The sequence below is a fragment of the Gossypium arboreum genome, chromosome 4 (assembly GCF_025698485.1).
Source record: "Gossypium arboreum isolate Shixiya-1 chromosome 4, ASM2569848v2, whole genome shotgun sequence".
In the NCBI taxonomy this organism is placed as follows: domain Eukaryota; kingdom Viridiplantae; phylum Streptophyta; class Magnoliopsida; order Malvales; family Malvaceae; genus Gossypium; species Gossypium arboreum.
Window position 1 is genome coordinate 18851105 of NC_069073.1, and position 23463 is coordinate 18874567.

At 35.5% G+C, this 23463-nt stretch overlaps 2 protein-coding genes, 1 long non-coding RNA gene and 2 other non-coding genes across 5 annotated transcripts; 1 reads left to right on the forward strand and 4 right to left on the reverse strand.

Moving 5' to 3' along the window:
• Nucleotides 1-8632: 8632 nt before the first annotated feature.
• Nucleotides 8633-10911, reverse strand: LOC108470950 (protein VAPYRIN-like). Its single transcript, XM_017772485.2, has 2 exons — nucleotides 9701-10911; nucleotides 8633-9383 (listed from the first exon to the last, which is right to left on the reverse strand). Exons 1-2 carry the CDS (start codon nucleotides 10694-10696, stop codon nucleotides 8964-8966), a joined length of 1416 nt encoding a protein of 471 aa, XP_017627974.1. The 5' UTR covers nucleotides 10697-10911; the 3' UTR covers nucleotides 8633-8963.
• Nucleotides 10912-11137: 226 nt separating this feature from the next.
• On the reverse strand, nucleotides 11138-14823 carry LOC108472615 (probable methyltransferase PMT23). The gene is made up of 8 exons (XM_053027041.1): nucleotides 13928-14823; nucleotides 13274-13423; nucleotides 12865-13135; nucleotides 12665-12775; nucleotides 12351-12528; nucleotides 11899-12153; nucleotides 11626-11820; nucleotides 11138-11533 (listed from the first exon to the last, which is right to left on the reverse strand). The coding sequence occupies exons 1-8, from the start codon at nucleotides 14387-14389 to the stop codon at nucleotides 11344-11346; spliced, it is 1812 nt and encodes a 603-aa protein (XP_052883001.1). The 5' UTR covers nucleotides 14390-14823; the 3' UTR covers nucleotides 11138-11343.
• Nucleotides 11408-12357, forward strand: LOC128291763 (uncharacterized). Its single transcript, XR_008281629.1, has 2 exons — nucleotides 11408-11544; nucleotides 11647-12357. It is a non-coding gene; the product is annotated as an uncharacterized LOC128291763 (long non-coding RNA).
• Nucleotides 14746-14818, reverse strand: TRNAK-CUU (transfer RNA lysine (anticodon CUU)). Its single transcript has one exon. It is a non-coding gene; the product is annotated as a tRNA-Lys (tRNA).
• A 36-nt stretch (nucleotides 14824-14859) lies between the features above and the next one.
• On the reverse strand, nucleotides 14860-14932 carry TRNAK-CUU (transfer RNA lysine (anticodon CUU)). Its single transcript has one exon. It is a non-coding gene; the product is annotated as a tRNA-Lys (tRNA).
• Between the last annotated feature and the right edge of the window lie 8531 nt (nucleotides 14933-23463).

Sequence of the window (23463 nt, forward strand, 5' to 3'; positions counted from 1 at the left end):
TTTAGCATCAAAGTACCACAAACATACCAACCATCATGGTATGAAAATACCATTAATTCCACACTTCAAAACAACATTACAAGTCATAAACATGAACTAGACCTTAAACATAAGTCCACCTATACATGCCATTATAACCATGACCCAAAACGTCAAAATCTACCAATATTATAGCTTGATAGTGTGATAGATCTTCGACAAGCTTCCAACCCGATCAAGCTTCTGATAATCTATAAAGTAAGGAAAAAATAACTATGCAAGCAATGAATGCTTAGTAAGCTCGTATAAACTTTAAACATAATATTCCATTTCAACAATGAACTTTATAGATTAAATATAAACCTATACCTATACCTCAAGGTTTATCCATTACATAATCATCAATTCATAAATGAGTAAGTCTATCAACATCATATGTATTTTTCATTCTTAACTTAATATGATTTTATAAACATTATACACCATCATTATCTTTTTCATAAAACTATGAATTATTTCCTTTACTTACTTTCCCTTCCATTTACTAAGCATAAACTTAAATAACAACATCAACTCACTAATTAGTATATTTATTCACATCATAGGTAAGTTCATCCATAACATACGTAATTTCTCATATATAAGCACATCATTCAATTCATCAATCCCTTTTTTGTCATATCACATTTCAATAATGAACTTACCATTTCATTATCTTTTCTTACCCATTTCATTTGTATAATACCAAAAATAAGCATTAACATCAATAATAATCTCAAGCTTGACAAAAGCCTAATCACCATCATCAATACACAAGTTAGTGCATTTATGTACACAACTCATTCGGAGTCAATCACATGATAAACCATTTTATAAGAAAATACACTTTTTGAATCATACCAACTTTTCATGAACATAAGCATATTCCCATTTTTTCCATTTACCATATCATTGTATATCATTAATATTAAACATGATATAATGTAACTATAGCTTAGCATAAATCTAAGCATCATCCACAATCTCAACTGTTGAATTTATTTATGTTTAGATCAATATTCAATAAATAACAGATCTTTCAAATTCATTAAACAGATTACCTTATCGAGATTTTCCATTCGAAGGATGACTTACGAATAAAAGTACATCGTCAACAAAAGCTCATAGAGCTAGTCCACCCAAACACACCAACAGAAGCTCGTAAGAGCTGAATAGAAGCTCAAAAGAGCTGATCCACCCGAATCACGCCAAATAGAAAGTATAACGCGAGAGTTCGCAACGAATACTGAACCTCAGTTTACTTGGGTAATATGCCGATATCTCCCTCCAATACCATCAACACTCCAAACCCCCGTAATAAACCAAAACACAAATGTAGTTTATCCCACGTTCAATTCAAAACAAACATCAAAATTAAATATTATAACTCAAATAATGATTCATTTCCAACAACGGAATATATATACATATATACATCACGTCATACCATTCATGATTTTAAATAAATATTAAAATTTTAAATGTACGAATTTACCTGGCCAAATCATAGAAATGTCAAAGTAAAGAGGCTATTTGGTAATTTTTCATTCTCCTCAATTTTTTCCATTTGATCTTTATCTAAATTAATAATTTCATTCAATTTATTAATTTAGAAAATAAAAATATATTTTATGTAATTTAGTCATTTTTATATTTTTACAAAAGCGCCCTTAGATTTTTACTTTTATTCAATTTAGTCCTTGAGCCTAAAACATACAAATTAACCATTTTTATTGCAATTTCCCACTAGCCGAATATTCATAGTCTCCAATTCAGCCCATTTTTGCAATAATTTCACAAAAAAATCCTTGTACATTTATTATTTTAGCAATTTAGTTCCTAATTGATAAATTCATCAAAAATCACTTAACAAAATACTTTTAAATAACAACTAATATTTCAAATTCATCATTTAACATAAAAAATAAATAGATTCATCAATGAAAACATTCAAAATCTTTAATAGTTTCAAAATTGAAAATACAAGCTAGCTGGACCTAGTTGCAACGATCTCAAAAACATAAAAATTAAAAGAAACAGGTAAAAAATAGCTTACCCTTCATAAAATTTCCCATGGCTGAACTTGAATACTCTCCTATGGAACTTTCGGCACTCAATTCTCAAGTAAGAAGATGAGCATATTTGTTTTCTTTTAATTTATGTTACTAATTTTCTAATTTACTTTTTAAAAACTAACCAAAATTCAAGCATTTACTTAGCCACAACTGTCCACTAATAATATAATTAGTATAATTGCGATATAAAACCTCCCTAATTTAATACTTCATCCATTTAATCACTCAAATTAAATAGTGATCCAATTTTACATCTTTTACGATTTAGTCATTTTTAATTAAGTAACTATCAAAACGTTAAAAATTTTCAATGAAACTTTAATACCACCTTAATGACACTCCGTAAATATTTATAAAAATATTTACGGCTCAGTTTATAGAAACGAGGTCCTGATACCTCATTTTTTAAAACCACTTGATCTTAGGGTCTTACCACTTGAACTTAATAAATTGCTTAAATAACATAAATTATCAAATCAAAAACCTTTTTAAAATCACATTTGACTCATAAATATTAAATAATAAAATTTAAGAACTTATTCGTCAGATTTGGTGGCCTCAAAACCATTTTTTCTGACACCATTAAAAAAAGGCTATTACAACGTGTACCTCAATTGGCTACGAATATTGGCAATTAAGACCGACACAGAAGTCCTGCAATTCACCTTCACCATTAGTAGTATTAAGCCAGCTATCATATCTGAATCCATCTTGGGATGATATTGTGGAACACCTGTCAACGAAGTACGTTAAATAATGCAACATTAAGTAATAACAATATTATTCAAAAACCTTAAACATCTAGTGATACTGTACCAGTAACACACATATGTGGACTTTTGTACTTCTTTATCTGCCACAACCTTGTCTTTTTACTAACCAAAGCAATGATTTTCCATGAACATGTACCGTCTTGCACTGAACACTTGGCCTCAAACTTCTCGGATTTGGATTTAACCACATAGTAGTTAACCCCGTTCATGATGCTATATTGTTTCAATGCACCAAGAAAACTATCCTTACTAGAAAACTCCTTACCAACTTCCAATTCACCCGAATCCAACGATGAACTTGTACGGTCATGTCTTCTGTGTGGTAGATCTGGAAACTCCAATGCATCATCTGTCGATAGATCGACATTATGCATGTGGGCTGGAGGCAAGTACGCCGTAAATCATGGATTTTCTTTTTCTTCCTTTGAACCCCCTTCACCGTCTTTAGGTTCAATTGGAAAAGGCTCTGGTTCAGAAAATAATGTAACTTTTGCACCATCAGAGTCGAGCTCTAGAGGTGGATCCATATCGGACTCATCATCCAACCTACCATCATCTGCAACGCACGAGGTCCCTTCACTGGTGGATATCGTAGGGAGTACATCATCTCTTCTTGTGGATATTTCATAACGTATTTCCAGCATCGAACATCGACCCACCGAGGTGTATGTCCTATCCATTAACCGAGTATTATGCAAGGGTTGTGTATTCCATACTGCCACCAAACACAGGCGTTTCTGTGTTCTGCCTCCCACTAACGAAGTGTCGGGCAGAAGTCGTCTATTCCTCTTGAGCAGCAGTAGATGTTGAAGTCGCAAATACTTCATTTGGAAATGAAAATTGTACATATAAACTCAAGATAGGGTGATCCACTAGCTGGAGGAGTTTGCTTCATTGCCACCAAACTACGACCACCTTTGATATCAAATGAGTCATATGTCACGGGATCAATGTAACAGCCCAATTTTGGGCCTAGTCGGAACAGTGGTTTCAGAGCCACTATTTTGGGGCTGGAGAAATTATTTTTAATGTTATTTTATGTGTTATAGCATGATCATATAGGTGCATGAAAATTTTGGTGAATTAATTTTAACGTTTGTGAGCTTAATTGCGAAAAAGGACTAAATAGCATAAAGGGACAAAGTTATGTTTTACTACCCAAATGTGTTAAATAGCTAGAGAAACATAATTTGAGGTCTTTAAAGTGCAAATATACCCTTAAATATATGTTGGACGACCATAGAGACAAAGATAAGACATTTTTCAAGTTAGGTGGAATTTGGTGGCTTATTTGACTAAAAAGAAAATAAAATAAAGAGGGAATGATATATCTTCTTCTCATCCCTTTCTCCACCAAAAATACAAGCAAAGAGGGGCTTTTTGAAGCTTTAAAATTTCAGCTAGTTTATCCTCTTTCAAGTAAGTGCTTTTGTGACTTTTCTTTATGATTTTTACATTTTTGGGACCCCTAAAGCTTAATCTAGCTATTGAGGGGACTATTTTGCAAAATGGTTGAGAGTTTAGGGTTTTTCCATGAAAGCATGTGTGTTGTTAACTGAAATTTTATGGAATAATATGAGTCTTGGTTGTGTAATAAACAACTTTTGTGAAAGGATTTTCATGGAAAACACCTAAAATGGCCATTTTGTAAAAGTTATAAAATAGATAGTAATTGTGTGAAATAGTGGAAATTTTGGGTTTTCATAAGAGTAATAATTGGTCGGTTAGGCTTGGATAATAAGGAAATTCGATAAAAATCGATTTCTGGGCCTAAGGGTAAAATGGTCATTTTGTGAAAGTCTAGGGGTAAAATGGTCATTTTGCCAAAAATGTGAATTTTGATTGTCCAAATTTATTTAGTGATTAAACGAGAGAATTTCATCATGTTAGAACAAGAAAATCGAGATTTGGGCTTAAACCGAGAAAGTGCATGGTTAAGAACAAAAAGAGAATAATTAGCCGAAATTGCATTTGAGGTAAGCCTGTGTGATTAAATGAGCATGATATTTATGTCATTGTTATTATACTTGAAAATCTATCTTGCCATGATTGTATTAAAGTTTAAAGTTTATGTTGATGATATTGTATATGAGAAAGTGATGTCAAATGTAAATAACATTTATGTGTTGATTGAATGCTTGGAGATTTGATGGAATATGATATTCCATTGAAACGAGTAAGTTATATGTAAATAATACAACTACATTGTTATTATATGTGTTTAAATTGATATAGCATGAATTGCTTGGTTGTGGAAATGATTATGTATGATGCATATTGATATAGTAGAATTCTCGTTGAACCTTAAGAAACAATTCGGATGTTCATGCCATGACATTCTGGCTATTTGTGTGCTAGTGTAAGACATGTCTGGGACATGCATCGGCCTCGAGATGTAAGCTAGTGTAAGACATGTCTAAGACATGCATCGGCTACGAGATGTGTCAGTGTAAGACCATGTCTGGGACATGGCATCGGCATTATACCCTATGTTTGAGGCTTAGTGAATATTCGATAGCTTTCCGAATAGTTCAACGGTGAGAGTTACGGTTTAAGCTAAATGAGAAAGATTATGACTATATTGTGAGTGGTACAGGTACTTATATGAAATTGATGAGATGTGAATTCAATTCATGTTATATAATTAGTAAGGAATGAATATGAGCATGTTGAGTAACACAGGTATGTATGTCAAGCTCATGAGAAATGATTTCAGTTTATGATGCACATTTGGTGAAGATGTAAATAGGTAATTCATGCCTATGAGAATGATTTTGTGATAATATTGTGATTATAGGTCTATATTTATGATGTATGAATATGTAACCTTACCAATGTAGTGAAAATGAATTAATATGGTGTGATAAACTTAGTATCGTTAATTTACACTAAAACAATTTTGGACAGCAGCCATAGTCCGACTTTGAAAATCCACCAAAAATTGTGGAAATTAAGTTAGAGGCTGAATAAAATATGAAATTAAAGCTCTATGAGTCTAGTTTCACATAGAAGAAACGATGTAAGTAAAAAAGTTTCATATTATGAAATATTTAAATTGTTGTGAGACAAAGTCAGAATGACTTTGAAATCCCCTGTTCTGATTTGAGAAAATCATTGAAAATTGTAAACAAATATTTATAGGTTATAATTTATATGCTTAGAATTCTTAATGAGTATATATAAATAGAAGGGAACATCATCCGAGTCTCGTATTATGAGATAATTATAGGAGACATGAAGGCTTGAAAATAGCCTAAATGTTGGCCACACGGGCTGAGACATGGCCGTGTGTCTCAACTGTGTGAGGGACACGGCCTGGAGACATAGTCGTGTGGGCCGGCAGTGTGGTTCGATGTGCATGCTGACGGCATAAACAGAGAGTTACATGACCTGGGGACACGGGCGTGCCAATGGCACACGGGCGTGTCCTTATGTCCACACGGGCGTGTGACCCTGTTTCATGGAAAAAAATTTTAAGTTTTCCTGAAACTTCTCAAATTTCTCGGTTTAGTCCAGAATCAATTCTGATGAATGTTTTGGGCTTCGTAGACCCAAATAAGGGACGACATGCATGTGTTTGAAAGGTTTTGAATTAAAAGAGAATTTATGGCCCGGTTTTCACATGAATGTATATGTTTAAGTCCGGTAATGCCTCCTACCCTGTTTCAGCGTCGGACATGGGTAAGGGGTGTTACAATCAGCCGAAGCACAAAATTAATACTTAATAGACGAAACTCTCATTGGAGTTATTCCAAAGATTTTGCGCCTAATTCTTTTACGAAATTCTGTCAAATCTATGTTTTGGTTAAAAACCAGTAGCGCAGTGTCCTCCGATAAAAAAAGTATCGTTCTCGGTGTCACGGGCCTCACCATCATAGTAAATAACAACACTAATACGTTCACTCATATTCTATTTCTATTCTGCTTAGCCTCTAATTTTTCTTACTGCAACTTATGCAACATGAGAATGAAATTTGATTCATTTATAGCCTAAGGCCAAGCACGAACTATTGTAGAAAAAGAGTGTCCATGCAAAAGCTTTTTTCAGTAATTTTGCTGACAGTGCATCCTACTTGAAGCGTTTTTGACACTATTTTTTTCAGAACCGTCTTTTCACAATTATTTTTCAGGAACTACTGTAGAAAAAGAGCGTCCATGTAGGAGCTTTTTTCAATAATTTTGCTGACAGTGCATCCTGCTTGAAGCGTTTTTTACACTATTTTTTCAAAACCGTCTTCTCAAAATTATTTTTTCAGAAACTACTGTAGAAAAAGAGTGTCCACGTGGGAGCTTTTTTTAGTAATTTTGCTGACAGTGCATCCTACTTGAAGCGCTTTTGACACTATTTTTTCAGAACCATCTTCTCAAAATTATTTTTTCAAGAATTACTGTAGAAAAAAAGCATCCACGTGGGAGCTTTTTTCAATACTTTTGCTAACAGTGCATACTGCTTGAAGCGTTTTTGACATTAATTTTTCAGAACTGTCTTCTCAAATTATTTTTTCAAAAATTACTATAGAAAAAGAGCGTCCACGTAGGAGCTTTTTCAGTACTTTTGCTGACTGTGCATCTTGCTTGAAACGTTTTTGTCATTATTTTTTCAGAACCGTTTTCTCAAAATTAATTTTTTAGAAACTACTATAGAAAAAAAAATCATTCTTGTCAATATAATTTTTTCAAGACTCAACCTTAAACCATTTTACAAAAACCCTAAAACCTAAACACAAAATTATTTTTAAAAATCCTAAACCCTAATTTAACTAATTTTTTAAAAATTCTAAACCCTAATTTAATTAATTTACTTAAAACCCTAAAACCTAAATTAATTAATTTTTTAAAAAATTCTAAACCCTAATGTATTTTTTAAAATCCTTAAACCCTAAACAAATAAATTCTTAAATTATTTTAACAAAACCGTAACCCTAAACTACTAAAACTCTAAAACCATAAACTTTAGGTACTAAACATGCAAATAACCCTAACCCTAAAAACATGGACTCCCTAAAGAACGCATTTGGCTGAAATTTCCCCTTAAAATGCTTCGAAGTGGACACGTTTTAGTATTTTTGGTCAATTCCAGTAAATAATAAATAAAGTGACCCATTTTAGTAAATAAAGTAGGAAATAGACCTTTCTTGGCAAAATAGTCAATTTATTTACCCATCCAACCCATTTAGTACAAGGAAATTGACAAGTCTATAAATACCCCGCCTATTTCTCTTTTCTTCTTTCTCAAAATCAATAAAATTTTCATCTCAATTGTTTTTTAATTTTGTAATTTTTTATAAAAAATATTTTTAAGATTTTGTGAAACTAATTATTATTTTGTGATTATTTGAACCATGAAAAGATTAAATTATTCGTATTCAACATAATTTAAAATTTTTAAAGGCCAATGAATAGAGTGTAGATCGCTTGAAGATTATTGACTTATATGTGACATTTGCAATAATAAAGTTTAATATGATACTAGAGTTGTTTGCCGCCTTACTGGAAAGATATATACAAACTCACTGAACTTTAGACTTATTGATGTCACGATATCTTTAAAAAATTAAACGTAAGGTATCCTTCAAAAAAACCTATTTTAAAAATTAACTTGTATACATGTATATATATATTTTGATGAAATATAAGAAGAGGACAAAGCCTTAGCAACAATACGATTAACGCGACTTGATCTCAGACCACAGGACGGTGAACACCCTACCTATGAGGCCAACTAAATAATAAATGCAATAAGAAAAGATTATATTTAACATTAAATTTAGTAGCTTAAAAAATTCTAAATTTATTGCTAAACATATTTATGATATAGTTAAAACGGTGGTTAGCAATTTTGTCCGAATACACTAAAATATTTACTAATTTGATTATTAATGGATATTGTTTAAAACGTAAATCACTACATAGCTTGGTTCTAGTTGCACTGGTCATAAGGTGAGTCGTAGCCCCTAGGGTCTCTGTTTCCGTTTCTGTGAGCTTTTTCAAAAACCCATTGGGGATAGGTACTTCTATTGCTAAATTAAACTGCAACTATCTCTATCTCTATGTTTGCTGTTATTGAATTCAAGTATTTTTCTCAGGTAAATACCTCCTAACCAGAAGAGGAAGAAGAGCAAGTTCCTCTGTTGAGAAGAAGCTGTGAGATATGATCATAACCCATAATTTTAGCCATGTATAAAGGAGAGATCCCAGTTTTGGTCTTAGCATTTGCATTGGCTCCATTATCAATCAATGCTTCAACCACCTCTACATCCCCACCTTCCACGGCCATATGCAAAGCGGTGTGGCCCTCATTGTCCTGGCGTTCTAAGTCCAATCCCATTTCTACAAGCACCAACACCACATCCTTGTGGCCTTTTATGGCCGCTACATGCAGCGGTGTCAAGCCGTATTGGTCTTGGAAATTCATGGAACCACCATTTTGTAAAAGGGCTTGCAGCCGCCTCTTGTCTCCATATCTTGCCGCCATCAACACTTCCTTTCCACGTTCCATAATCTCCACCATCTCATCCTGCCATCATCAATAACAACTCACTTTTCCACTAAAAAGCTTCCATTGAATTTTCAAGGTGCCCAGACGTTAAGATACTTGATTATTAGTATATTATTATTAGTATATTTTATAAAAATGTTTTGTTAATGCTAAAAATATAACAATTTCGATATAGAATCATAAATGCAAAATTAATTATTTTCAAAGGTGTTAATTACAAATGATTAGCGTTATAAAAGAATATTTCCTTCCATGAAACTATATTTTTTATATTCCCAAGTTTTTGATCGAGAAATGGAATTCCCTGCCAAATTTGAAAAACCAAAACTACTTACATGCCCCTTATCACGAGCATTATCAAGAGCTGAATGGCCACGATCGTCGCAAATTCTGGGGTCCGCATCCAATTGTATCAACATTTCAATCATCCTACGGTTCCCATTAGCTACAGCTCTGTGAAGTGCAGTCCTCCCATCATTGCTCTTTGCGTTCTTCTCCGCACCCGATTCTAACAACATCTTAGCACACTCGATATTTCCCTTAGTCGCCGCCAAAAGCAATGGCGTTCTGCCTTCTTTGTCTCTCCCAGCCAACGTCTCCCGTCTCCCCTTCCTTAACAACGTCTCAAGGTCAGCCGTCCGATCGAGTGCTACTGCCACGTGTAACTCATTCCATCCTTTAGATTCCCACCGTGGGTCCACCTGATAAAATCCCACATTGCTGTTATTTGCATCTTCTTCTTGATCCTCACGCGAGCCTGTCCTTAAACCCGCTTCAAGCAGCAAATTCACCATGTTCTCCGAATTGTTATCCAACTGAGTCGCGACTCGGAGGAGTGACTCAGCTTCTTTCGTAGATAAATCATACAAAACCGATTTCTGCCGCTTGATAATGTTCTTCACTGCCTCAAAGTCCCCGCGGCTAACAGCTTGTTGGAGAAGAAACGGCCCAACAAAGGCGACCTTGAGCTTGATGTCCTGAGTGGGTCGAGTTGATAGCCAAGAACTGACCGAGCCGGACTGATTTGAGCCATAAGAGTCGAGGTCGAAAGGGGCAGTTCTGATGAGGAAACGATCGGAATGAGAGCGAGGAAAAGTGGGGGGGATGTGGTCTTGGGGTTTAAGGATGATTTGGAGGGCAATATGGGAAGAAGGAGGAACGAGTCCACTGGGGGGATTAACAAGGAATTTATGAGGTGAAGAAGTCTGGACTTTGAAAGCAACTGGGGAAGAAGGGCAAAGGGATCTTAAAACAAGGTTAGAACGGCATTTGGTGTTGAGAATGAAGTTTATGCGTACTTCTGCCTCTGAAATTTCAACCAAATTTTCCATTGCAGATGAAGTTTATATATGTTATTGCGAATAACTAACCAAGGTGTAATTTAGCGGTGAAGGAACAGAGATATAGCAGTTGAAATTAAGGGAAGTGTCGACTGAGAATTGTTTAGCTTGCATGTGATCTTTGTTTGGGGACGATATTTGTTGTCGTCTGACGCTTAGTTCCCACCTAAGCTTGCATGTGATCTTCGACAAAATGAGTCGTCCTTATCAAATATATTTTTAATATCTTTTAGAAAAGAGAAGTTTATATCAGACAAAGAAATAGAAATTGCTTTTAAATAATAAAATTGTGCCAATCAATGCTAAACCATTGTATCAGTATTTTTTTAAAAAAAAAAAAAGATAAGATGAGCTTGAGGAATTTTATATCAAGTAAAAACAAATAAATTGTGAGGGAGACAGCACAACCATATTCATATTTAAAAAAAATAATAATAATAATATGTAGATATTTTTTTATTCCTTCAAAGATATAGAACAAAATGTCCAAATCCCTCTATTGGATGACCTTTTCTATACGATTTACACCAAATATTAGAAAAAAAAATGAGAGGTAAATGTCAAAAGTCTAATCCTTCTTCCTTGCAAATCGAAGAATAAAGTGGGAGTTGAAGTACCTTGGTCCGTGTACCTTGCATTTAGTATTTGGGACGCCAAAACCCCTTCTTCCCAACAAGAAATTGGCCTTCATAAAGGCGTGTCGACCACTGTAGTGATCGCAGTACTGGATTCAGCTTCTGAATGGTTTCCATGGTGTCTTGAAGTAACAGATATCCACCAGGTCTCAGTATGCGATCCATTTCCACAGCTACATCTATAATGTTACATCTGACAGACAGGTTCAAAATCTCGCATCACCATTCTACATTATTCACTCTTTTTCAAGTACAAATCAGAGCAATAGATCATTACTTATATACCTCTCTTGACGGTTTTTGAAGAGAAAACTGGAATGCAGCAGATCATATGTTCGAGGGTACGTACTCAATGACTCGCACCAGTCATGATAGATTCCGATCAAGCCCCTTTCGAAAATAATGGACAAGGTATCTTGTGCATCAATTGGTACAACATTCATCACCCAGAGAGGAAGCTCATTAAGTGCCGCCGCAAACCTGTAAAACCACAATGCCTATGGTGTAGTAAGATTTCTTTATGACAGAAACCTGTAAAAACATAGTTCTATTTCTTACCCTCCATAACCAGCATTCATATCCATCACATTTCTTAAACTAGCCCAGTTTATAGCTAGAGCATCAAAATAGACATCAGATACAAGTGCAGCCCAATGTTTGGTGTCCTCATTGAATATAGCTTCGGCATCTGCTTCAGCTGGAAGGCTTTGAGGCTTATTCCTAAGCCTGTGGGGCCATGGTGAGGGCCAGCCAAGCAAATTACCGTTGCTATCAACTGGAAGTCTGGAAGTACAATGCCTAAGAGGCTTGTACCTGTCATTGTGAATTAGAAATCTCAAGAAGCAATTTCAACATAAATAGAAGGTAGCATCTTTTATGCCAACATTATTTTAGGACAGAACACTCTGTCTACACATAACAAGTGGCACACAGAGCTGTGAACATGTTGAAGCATGCCTTTCGAGTGTAAGCAATGTAATAATATTATATACTAGATCATAAAAGATTACCATGAGACTTCCTTCTTAGTTTTCTGATCACATAATGGTGGACGTTTTGTTCTGTCGTGTGCATAACAGGAATATGAGGAAGGCTTTTGATATATTACAAGCCCAATTTCAGTTGAATCAAAATTGTCACGTTTAGCCACAACCTTCCAGCAGATTGATTGTGTCAAAGCCACCATAGCTGTAATATATACAGAATACCAGAACAACATGGCACATTCAGATTCCACTAACAAAACGGTGAAAACAAACAAGAGAGGAAAGGCAAATAATTTTGGACTTCCCCCCTTGCAGAGACCAGGGAGTTGTATCCTCACACTTCCAAACATAACGATCTCTCTCATCGTTTCGATAAACTGGTGTAGCAGACCATACAAAGAATCCCCCAGGCCTCAGAATCCTGTTCAGCTCCAATAATGGTTTCCCACCTGCTTTTTGCATTTAAGTCTCAACAATTACATCATAAGATAGAAAAAGGAAAACTGTAACAATGAAACTAAACATAATAACATGGTACCATCCTCTTCCCAATGAACTCTGCATCGTGCACAATGTATCAAGTCATATGCATCGTCTGGAAATGTCAACTTTTTTGAACCGATGACAGAAAGTGTAGCTGGAATTCCCCTCTCTAAAGCAAACTGTATCTGAGCTTCATGTTCATCCTTGGGGGCAAATGACATGGTAACCACATCTCTGTCCAGCAAATAACCACCAAAGCTAGCAACGCCACACCCAACATCTAAAACAACCCTAATGTGCTCTCCCCATTTAATGGCCGGTACTGTCTACAGAAAACCAAAAAATGAACTAATAAGAAGGTATTTATGGAGTTGCAGTCTTCAATCAAGTTCAGACCAAAACAGATGAACAAATGAGTAGTGAAGTGTTAATATGCAAAAGCATAGGAAAACTAGATTTGATACCTCTGTAATGAAATCAATATAGGCAGTAACCCCATTCTTAAATTGAGTACCACCTCCAGGGAAAACAAAATAATCATCGGATTTACGCACCCAATTCTGTTCTTTCTTGTATTCTACAAGCTTAGGATGAGGAACGTTGCTATACCAAATCTGTGGACGTGTAAGAAAAGTCGTATCACCAATATATTTAGTGAGTAAAAGCAAGCTTAAATTCACTCAAATTTTCAAAAAAAGGAAAAAAGAAAAATTAAGATTACTATCATAAAAACCCAACTTTACATGTCATTTAGCTCTTGGAAACTTACACAAATGAATCAACCATTCAAGAGCTGATATTTATTAAATAAATAAATTCCCATAAAAGAAAGTGTTTAACTTTCATTTTTGTAGAAAGAAAGTCACGTATCTTTTATCGACAACTTTATTAACATATTACAACATGATATGACATCATAGAATTTTCGTTTTTCAGTTTAATAAATCACTCGGAATTCAAATTTTAGGAATAATTAAACCTAATATCAGACTTTTAAAATGATTTAGAGTCAGTGATTGAAAATCTAATAATAACAACCAATTAAAACAGATCCAGGAAAAAAAAACAAAATCTTACCAAAAATAAAAAGTAGTAGTATCAAGCAAGCTCAAGCTCACCATGTCCCTGCTCTGAGGCCATTGAACTGGAACCTTATAACCTTTAGGCAAAGGCACCAAACACCTTGGAGGCGGCTTCGGACAATGCCTTTCCCTGTGTTCCAAGTGTTTCTTGGATTTCAATTGCTTAATCGCTTTGGAATTATCCAAACAGGGAATATAATCCACCGTCACGGATCCTAATCTACAGGCTCTCCACCTTATATTCAAACTGACGTTTAAGTCGAGGTGGTCAGCTGGCTGGGTTTCGAGCTCCGGTTCCGTCGGGAATTGAAGGGATGAGGATCGTGAAGGAGGGGGAGGTGAAGATACGGAAACGTGGATGTCGGAGGGGAGAGAGAAAGCGAAAAAGAAAGGGCAAGAGGTGTAGGTTAAAAGGAGGAATGCAAAGGAGATGAGGAGGACTGATGCAAGGCAAAGGAATGAATATTTTCGTTCACTCAACAGCACGGATATCGGCATTTCCTCGTCTTTGCTTTTGTTTGGATGGGAGAGAAATTACAAAAGGAATGAAAGAATGTTTGTTATCATTCAGAATTGAAAACGTATATTTATTTAGTTCTGTTTTGTAATAGTCAAAGGTGCTTTGATTCGTTCAGCTGCAGTCGCTGCCTTTTTTCGTTTTGTTAAACGGAATTCAAACAGAACGAACCAAATAAATAACTGAAGTATCGGGGCCGGACGATGAATAAGAATAGTGGGTTTTATGACGGGCTACTATGCTATTTTGCCTAGCTTATAAAAACGTACAATTATTAGAATATAAAATAAAAAATTTGCCAACCTTGGGATTTCGAACCCCACGAAAATAGAAAAAGCGCCCACCGTTGGGCTCGAACCCATGACCACAAGGTTAAGAGCCTTGCGCTCTACCAACTGAGCTAGATGGGCTACTACGTTATTTTGCCTTCCTTATCAGAAAATTAAAAATGCGCCCACCGTGGGGCTCGAACCCACAACCACAAGGTTAAGAGCCTTGCGCTCTACCGATTGAGCTAGACGGGCTACTATGCAATTTTGCCTTGCTTAGATTATAAATACATAAAATTATTAGAATATAAAATAGAAAATTCGCCCCCTTTGGAGTTCGAACCCCAAGACCACAAGGGTAAGAGCCTTGCACTATACCGACTAAGCTAGACGGGCTACTATGCTGTTTCACCTTGCTTACATTTATAAATACGTAAACTTATTACAAGATAAAATAAAAATGCTCGCACCCACGACCACAAGGCTGGTTAAGAGCCTTACGCTCTACCGACTGAGCTAGACGGGCTACCATGTTCTCAAAGTATTTAGTTTATTTATTGATTATTTGAAATGTGTTCCATGGTTGTTTTTATTACAACAGGCACTGATTCAACTTTCTTATCATTCACTTTCGAGTCTAACACTTAAGCTAAGTAGGCTTCATAACCTTTCTTTACATATTTCCGTACTTTCATTACAGATATCACATCTGGTAGTCCATTCCGATCACTGGACTCAATTCGAATTATCTTATACACCTTAAATCAATGACTTTTCTTTTACAGTTCACAACAGCATCGTGCAATGTTAACCAGTCCATCCCCAAAATTATATCAAATTCGTCGAAAGGCAATACCATTAGATCAGCAGGAAAACAGGTATCTCGAATCATTAACGGACAGTTCTTGCAGACTTTATCAACTAAAACACTTTTGCCTAAAGGGTTCGATACTTTAACTATAAATTCAGTAGACTCTACAGGCAAATTCTTATTGTGCACTAAATTCATACAGATATAAGAATGCGTTGATCCAGGGTCTATCAATGCAATCACAAAAGCATCATAAAGAATGAAAGTACCAGTAATCACGTTTGGTGATGAGGCTTCCTCACGAGCTCGGATAGCATAGGCTCTGGCAGATACTCTAGCCTCAGATCTAGCAGCAGTATCTCCAGTAGCTCTTTGATCACCACTTGCATTTCTTGTGTTTCTGGAAGATCTACCTCTAGCTGAGGTGTTACTCGGTCTCGGACTCTGCAAATTCTCTTGCTCAGCAGGTTCAGAACAATCTCTTATAAAATGATCCAGCGATCCACATCGGAAACAGACTCTGTCATTCAATCTACAATTCCCCGGATGTCTTTTACCACAGTGTTTACATTCAGGTCTCTCAGATCGAACATTTCCAACACTTGCAACAGAAGTAACAGGGGCTCTGGTGTTCAAATACGATCTAGCTCGGTCTTGGTTCGAATGGCCCGCATTAGTATTTGAGTGGTTCTGACCATCTCGGAATTTTTTTGATCCAGACTGAAAGGATTTACTGGAAGAGCTCTTTCTAGCATCTCTAGCTTCAGAATCAGCTTTTCTTTTCTCTTTAATTAATTCTTCAGCTTTACATGCTCGCTCAACGAGCACTACCATTTCTTTAATTTCCAGATTTCCAACTAATAGACTGATACCCTCGTTTAATCCACCTTCAAACCTTTTGCACATTATTGCTTCATTTGATACACATTCCCGAGCATACTGGCTGAATCTCACAAATTCTCGTTCGTATTCAGTAACGGACATACGGCCCTATTTAAGCTCGAGAAACTCTTTACATTTCTGATCAATAAATCTCTGACTAATGTATTTCTTCCAAAATTTAGCTTGGAAGAAATCCCAGGTAGCCCGTTCGCTTGGAACCACAGATATTAAAGTTTTCCATCAATGATACGCCGTATCTCTCAAAAGTGAAACGGTGTATTTAACACATTATTCTGGGTTTAGAGACATTTCATCAAATACCCGTATTGTATTTTCTAACCAAAATTCAGCTCTTTCAGCATCATCATTCATTGTAGCTCGGAATTCTTCAGCCCCATACTTTCTAATCTTATCAACCAATGGTCTATTTAGCGGAACCGAATTCACAAAAGTCACGACAGGAATCTGAGAAGGATTAACCGGGGGTGGAGGTTGTTGTACAGTCGGATTGGTTCAAATGTATTCGGTGAACCATTCATTCATCATCTGATAGAAGGCTTGCTTAGCCTCACTATCACGACTACTCATAGCCGATCGTGAATCATCTTGTACAGCCCCTTGCGCGAGAGCAGGCACATTGCTTTCAACATCGTCAGCTACAGCTCTGTCGGGATCCATTTGCTATATAAAAACACATCTCAAAGTCAGGAGTCATCACACTATCACAGATTCAAATATATGGTATGTATAGCTAGACTCATATACACTATGGTAGTCCTAGAACCGACTAAACCATAGCTCTGATACCAATAAATGTAGCACCCCTATCCCGAAACCGTAACCGGAATAGGAAATGGGAGTCACCGGACAGACAGAGCGTTTCAGAGTAACACAAATTCACATATATAATATAATATCAATTGTAACGCCCCGTGCCCGAGACCATTGCCGGAGTCGAACACGAGGTGTTAACAGACTTATTTCATTGTAAAACACAGTTCATTTAAAATTTCCAGACAAACTGGCTAACTGCGTCACTGTCACCTTAAAAATCATATCTCGAGTTCCAAAACTCGAAAACCAGTTCCGTAAATATTTCCTGAAACTAGACCCATATGTCCATCTACAAATTTGTTTCTAGAATTTTTGGTCAGGCCAATTAGTACAGTTTATTAGTTAAAGTCTCCCCTGTTACAGGGTTTGACTACTCTGACCTTCATGCATTACGACTTAGATATCTTCCTGTACAGGGCTTCAATACTTATGCCGTTTGTTTCTAAAGAACCTAGACTCGAAAAGGAATCTGTACATATAGGGCATGACTTCTAATTATCTCTGGTTAATTTATAGTGAATTTCCAAATTCAGAACAGGGGATCCAAAAATCACTTTGGCCCTGTTTCACGAAAACTTAAACATCTCATAAAATACGGCTCATATGATCGTTTCGTTACTTTCATATGAAAATAGATTCATCAAGGTTCGATTACATAATTTATTCATTATTTAATTCTATTCTTACTATTTTTAGTGATTTTTCATATTCACATCACTGTTCTTTGTCAGATTCTGCTTTTAAGGTAGACTTTACCTATTTCATAATTTCCATGATTCAACTAGCCCTTTAACATACCTAGCACAAAAATATGATCGTGATTAACCATTCCAATGGCTAATCATTTCCAAGCCTTTCCACACCTCTCAATAACCATATATATACAAAATGATTATAACGCTATGCTCAAAATATATAAGCCATTTTCGCATGGCTATCCAAATATATACAATACCAAAGTACTTGACTAACAACAAAAGGGTAGTCCTATACATGCCATTTTCAGAGTTCATCTAAAGGAGTACCAAAAGGGCTTTGATAGTGTGGATGACTTCGACTTTGACACTCTCGAGTCCGATAGCTGACGAACCAAAATCTATAAAACAAAGAATCAAAGAAACGGAATAAGCATTTAATGCTTAGTAAGTTTTGAGTAATGAAATCATGCACAACTGAAGTATAGCATTCATATGACTAAACGAATAATTTCATATACACATATTCTCACAATCATACCTACTTCAGATTTCCAACCCTTATATTCATACATAAGGAATCAACTTGACTAAAAGCTGGAAGCTTGTTGATCGATTGAGCGAATACTATTTAGAAGGAATCAATTATTCCAATGTATATACGAAACATACCTCATCGTTGGGATTTTACGAGCGTATTAATTGAAATTATTACAGCAAGATCGCTTATTCCCAAACCCAAGTATCTTCGGGATTTAGCCGGATATAACCACTAGCACAAGGCCTTCGGGTCTTAGCCCGGATATGGTCACTAGCATAAATGCCTTCGGGACTTAGCCCGGATATAGTCGCTAGCACAAATGCCTTCGGGTCTTAGCCCGGATATAGCAACTCGCACAAATGCCTTCGGATCTTAGTCCGAATATAGTCACTAGCATAAAAGCCTTGGGACTTAGCCGGATATCATTCAATAACCATGCACATATATCAATAAATCATGACACATCCATATTTCATTTTCATTACCAAAGCTCAAACACAAGACACTTATCACACTTACTAATTTCGGCTCAATAGCCACATACAAAGAGCACGATTTTGATTGGCTTTATAACATGATCTCTATACACATTCGACTACCTGTCATAGGTATAAACTAATCACCTCAATATATAATTAAAGTAGAATCATTATATCACCGTTTATTTGTCATACTTATATGTCATGACCTAATCGAATCATAATCTAAGTTCCATTACTCGAAAACTTACCTCGAATGTTGTCAAACGATTTCAACGTCTATTCGATCACCTTTTCCTTCCCTTTATCGGATTTAGTTCCCCTTTGCTCTTGAGCTTAATTTAACAAATAAATTGATTTAATCATTTTAAACATCAAGGAGAAATTCAAGGTACTTAGCCCATGTATATTAGGCATTAGAGTCATATATGTTGAAATCATGAATCAAATTCAACATATTAGCCAATATTCTCCTTTAGCCGATTTTCTAAGTCAAGATAAAGCCATCAATATGCTTACCTATAGCCGAACGTACAACATCAATCTATGTATTCATTCATGTGGCCGAATATGCATGTCTATGTTGAGGCCGATTGTATACTTAATACATTCTACAAGTATGGTCACTTGTATTGACTAAACACCATTTTGTTTCAAGTTCAAAACTCGGCTAATACACATATATACACTAGTAATCAAATACTAACATTTGCACTTCACCTTAATAGCTAGCTTAGCAAACCTTAATTTAACATATAATTGTTCATAACATAATTAAAGCATCCTCTCCATTCCATCAATTCAACACATGCATTACTCAATAATATTCAAAATTATATTCGGCCTTAGTACACAACTTACTAGCCGATTTTTCTCCATCTAGCAACTAATGCACATATGTGCTCATTTGCTAGACTCTAATTCACCTAACTACCATTTATCTCTTCTATTTACTACCATGGCCGAATGTTACATGAAGTTGCTAAGACCTACCTTTTTCAAATTCTCACACACACTCACATCCAATCCTTTTTGTTGAGCACTCAAACTCTATCATCTTCATACCTCATCAACACAACATCAAACACCAACCAAGAAGACAACACCTATGGCCGAGTATCATCTCCCTCACATAGCAAAGATTTAAACCATGGGCTAGGTAGAATTCAAGCTAACAACTAAAAATATGCATAAATCTCATGGAGCAACATCAAACATACCTTAGCCTAGTTACATGCATGGTCGAACCTCTTCAACCTTTCTTCTTCCTTTCTCCTTAAAATTTTCGGCCAAAGATGTTAAAGGATGAACATTTTTTTTTCTTTTCTTTGTTTTCATCACCCTTCATCCCCTTATTTTATTACTAATTCTTTTATTTTATTCTTTCCAACATGAAACATTAACACACCATTTTTATAATATGCTATGACCCATAGCATGGCCGGCCACTAGCTCAAATTTTTGGGTAATTTGACATGCAAACCCATCATTTCTATAACATCATTAATAGGCCACTTTACATATTTGCCTAGCACATTTCTAAATTTTCTCACATAAGTCCTATTTACTAAAATTCACTTACAATTAACAAAATTCAAATATGAAATTTTCACACATGCATATATACATATAATAAGCATCAAATATGACAGTTAATTATTTTTATGACTCAGTTTTGTGGTCCCGAAACCACTTCCCGACTAGGGTCATATTAGGGCTGTCACATCAATACATAAAAATTCATCCACAATTCATCTATTAATATGGCCTACGAGACCTAAAACGTACATTTATGGAAGGTCGGAACTAAACCGAACCCATTCAGAAATTTCAGAACTTAATCAATATTTTCAAAACTGACCAAGTCACACGCCCATGTGACTAGGCCGTGTAACTCACACGGGCACAAGACACACCCATGTGGTTCAACCGTGCCAAAAAGAGGTCCTATACTAACTTTTTAACATGGCCAACAGACACGACCGTGTTCCATGACCGTGTAAAATTTAGCTAGCTACTGACTTTCTCACACGGCCACAAGGCACGCCCGTGTTCCCTGGCCGTGTGGCACAATACAAGCTTGGTTTAAGCTAATTTGCCACCCTTTAAGGGTCCAATCCTACCAGCATTAATAAGCAACATTTCTAACCAATACCATGCTTAAAGATGACCATTTCATATTAGAACATAACACATTTCAAAACATGCATCAAAACTATGCACAAAACTTAACATTTGCTAGCCAATTGACATGGCATAACATATATATACAATTCAAAACTTAATACATAGACATTCTAGCCTATACATGCCATACTTAGCAATATTTACACTTTCAAAGGTACCAAAAAGAGCTTGATAGTGTGGTGACAATCCTCGACTATCCCGAGCCTTCAGTAGCTACGATAACTGTAAAACAGACAGAAATCACACAGAGTAAGCTACGAAGAGCTTAGTAAGTCAAGTACAAATTTCCAACTATTATAGCATAAAAATAATAGTAAATGGCTAGATTTCACAACCATCTCATAGAATATTTCCTTACTTCATAGAAACATAATCCTTTTCTATTCAGAAATCTAGTATGATACAAACGTACCTGTATGAATTATACATTTCATATCTCATACTTTATCATCGGACAATCTAGAAATGGAATAAATATTCACAGACAAGTAAAATACCGACATCCCAGACATGGTCTTACATGTAATTCAGTATCGATGCCTCTGTCCTAGACAGGGTCTTATACGAAAACAGATACGATGCCGATGTCCCAGACATGGTCTTACACGTAAATTTCAAATCGATGCCTGTGTCCCAAACACAGTCTCACACGATAATTCAGGTCAATACCAATGTTCTTTTATCAGGCTCTCAAGGCCGTCCAATGCAGATAACAGTTTATAAACACAGAATTTAATCAACTTAACACATAAGTGTAGTTTGACTTACCTCGTTCGGATTTCGGACAAAAATGAGTCGACTATTCGACTACTTTGGACTTCCCTCGATCTAAATCTGATTTTCTTTGTTCTTGATCTAATTAAATCCAAATTCAACTATTTAATCATTTATTTCATTCAAAAATAATCCATGAACACGTATTTAGAGTACTTTGCATTTTAGCCCTTTAATTTCAAACTTTGACAATTTAGTTCATTTTTCACCAAATCACAAATATGCAAAAATTCACCAAAACTATAGCTTGGCAGAATATACATGGCTTCTATACAAGCCCAACTAACACATTTAATTTAGAATTTAGTCCTTCAAAACCTCATTTTCACAAATTAGCTTAAATAGCTCATTTCATTAAAAATTCAAGAACAAAACATATAACTCATCTAACAAGCCTTCATAATTCATCCAAAAACATCACAAAACTCATGATATCAACAATGGCATTTCATGAAATCTTTAACAGAAATAGAAATTCAGACATGGGCTTTGAAGAACAAGAAGCAACGATTATAGAAATGTAGAAATTACCAAAAACGGAACAAAATGAACCTTGAATCAAGCTTGAATCATGGCCGAATGCTTCAAACACCCAAAACCTCTCTTTTCTTTTTATTTTCAGTGGAAAATGGATGAAATAAATGGATTTTAACCTTTGTTTTATTTAATATATCATAAATTCACCTTTTACCATTTTGCCCTTCATTAATATACCTTAAAACTTACCAACTACATGTCCATAATTGTCCACCATTTAAACAAATGTACAATTGACATGCAAGGACCTTTATTATAAAAGCCAAGCCAAATAGGTGCTTTATCATCTAGCACTCAAGTTTTACACTTGTCGCGATTTAATCCTTTTTCATAATTAAGCACAGAAACAGACAAATTAAATCACATAAATTTCACAGATATAAATTCACATATCATAGACACAGAAAATAATATTAAAATATTTTTTGAACTCAGATTTGTGGTCTCAAAACCACTATTCCGACTAGGGTCATAACCGGACTGTTACATAAACATACTAAATAAACTTCCCAAATAAAAAGTTAAAGAAATAAAGAGGCTTTATTACAGCCCAATTCAAAAACCAAAGTGATTAATTAAATAAACGTAATAGAAAAAAAAAACATGTGCAGTTGTGTGGTCGTCTCCAAGTCCCTCTACGACACCGATCCACCTAACGCTGGGGATTACCTGCACAGTTAATAAACGGGGTGAGTTTACGAAAACTCATGTCTAATCCCCTCCTAAACTAAAAAAGTTAATGAATAGACAAAATTCAAAATCAGTCTGGGCTGGAGCCCATTACAGTAACAGAACTATGTGTGTGGGCCTAAGCCCAGTACAATTTCACTTGGGTCTCAGCTCTCATCAGAATTAATTGCGCCTAGCCCATTCTTAATATCAGTAATAGTTGGGCATAACCCATTAACAGAATCAGGTGGTCCTAAGTCCAGTACAGAATTAGTATCAGATGCAGATATGTAGACAAATTTCCAGCCCAGTCCAACGAACACACCACTCGTACCACCCAACTCACCATGTAGGGATAAAATCGACTCACCTAGCCA

Coding starts and splice junctions, on each gene's coding strand:
- LOC108470950 (XM_017772485.2), bottom strand. CDS start 10,696: ATGGAAAATTTGGTTGAAATTTCAGAGGCAGAAGTACGCATAAACTTC. Junction 9,384..9,700: donor ATGCTCGTGATAAGGGGCAT/GTAAGTAGTTTT, acceptor TGATGATGGCAG/GATGAGATGGTGGAGATTAT.
- LOC108472615 (XM_053027041.1), bottom strand. CDS start 14,389: ATGCCGATATCCGTGCTGTTGAGTGAACGAAAATATTCATTCCTTTGC. Junction 13,136..13,273: donor ATATTGATTTCATTACAGAG/GTATCAAATCTA, acceptor GGTTTTCTGTAG/ACAGTACCGGCCATTAAATG. Junction 11,534..11,625: donor TTCAAAAACCGTCAAGAGAG/GTATATAAGTAA, acceptor CCTGTCTGTCAG/ATGTAACATTATAGATGTAG.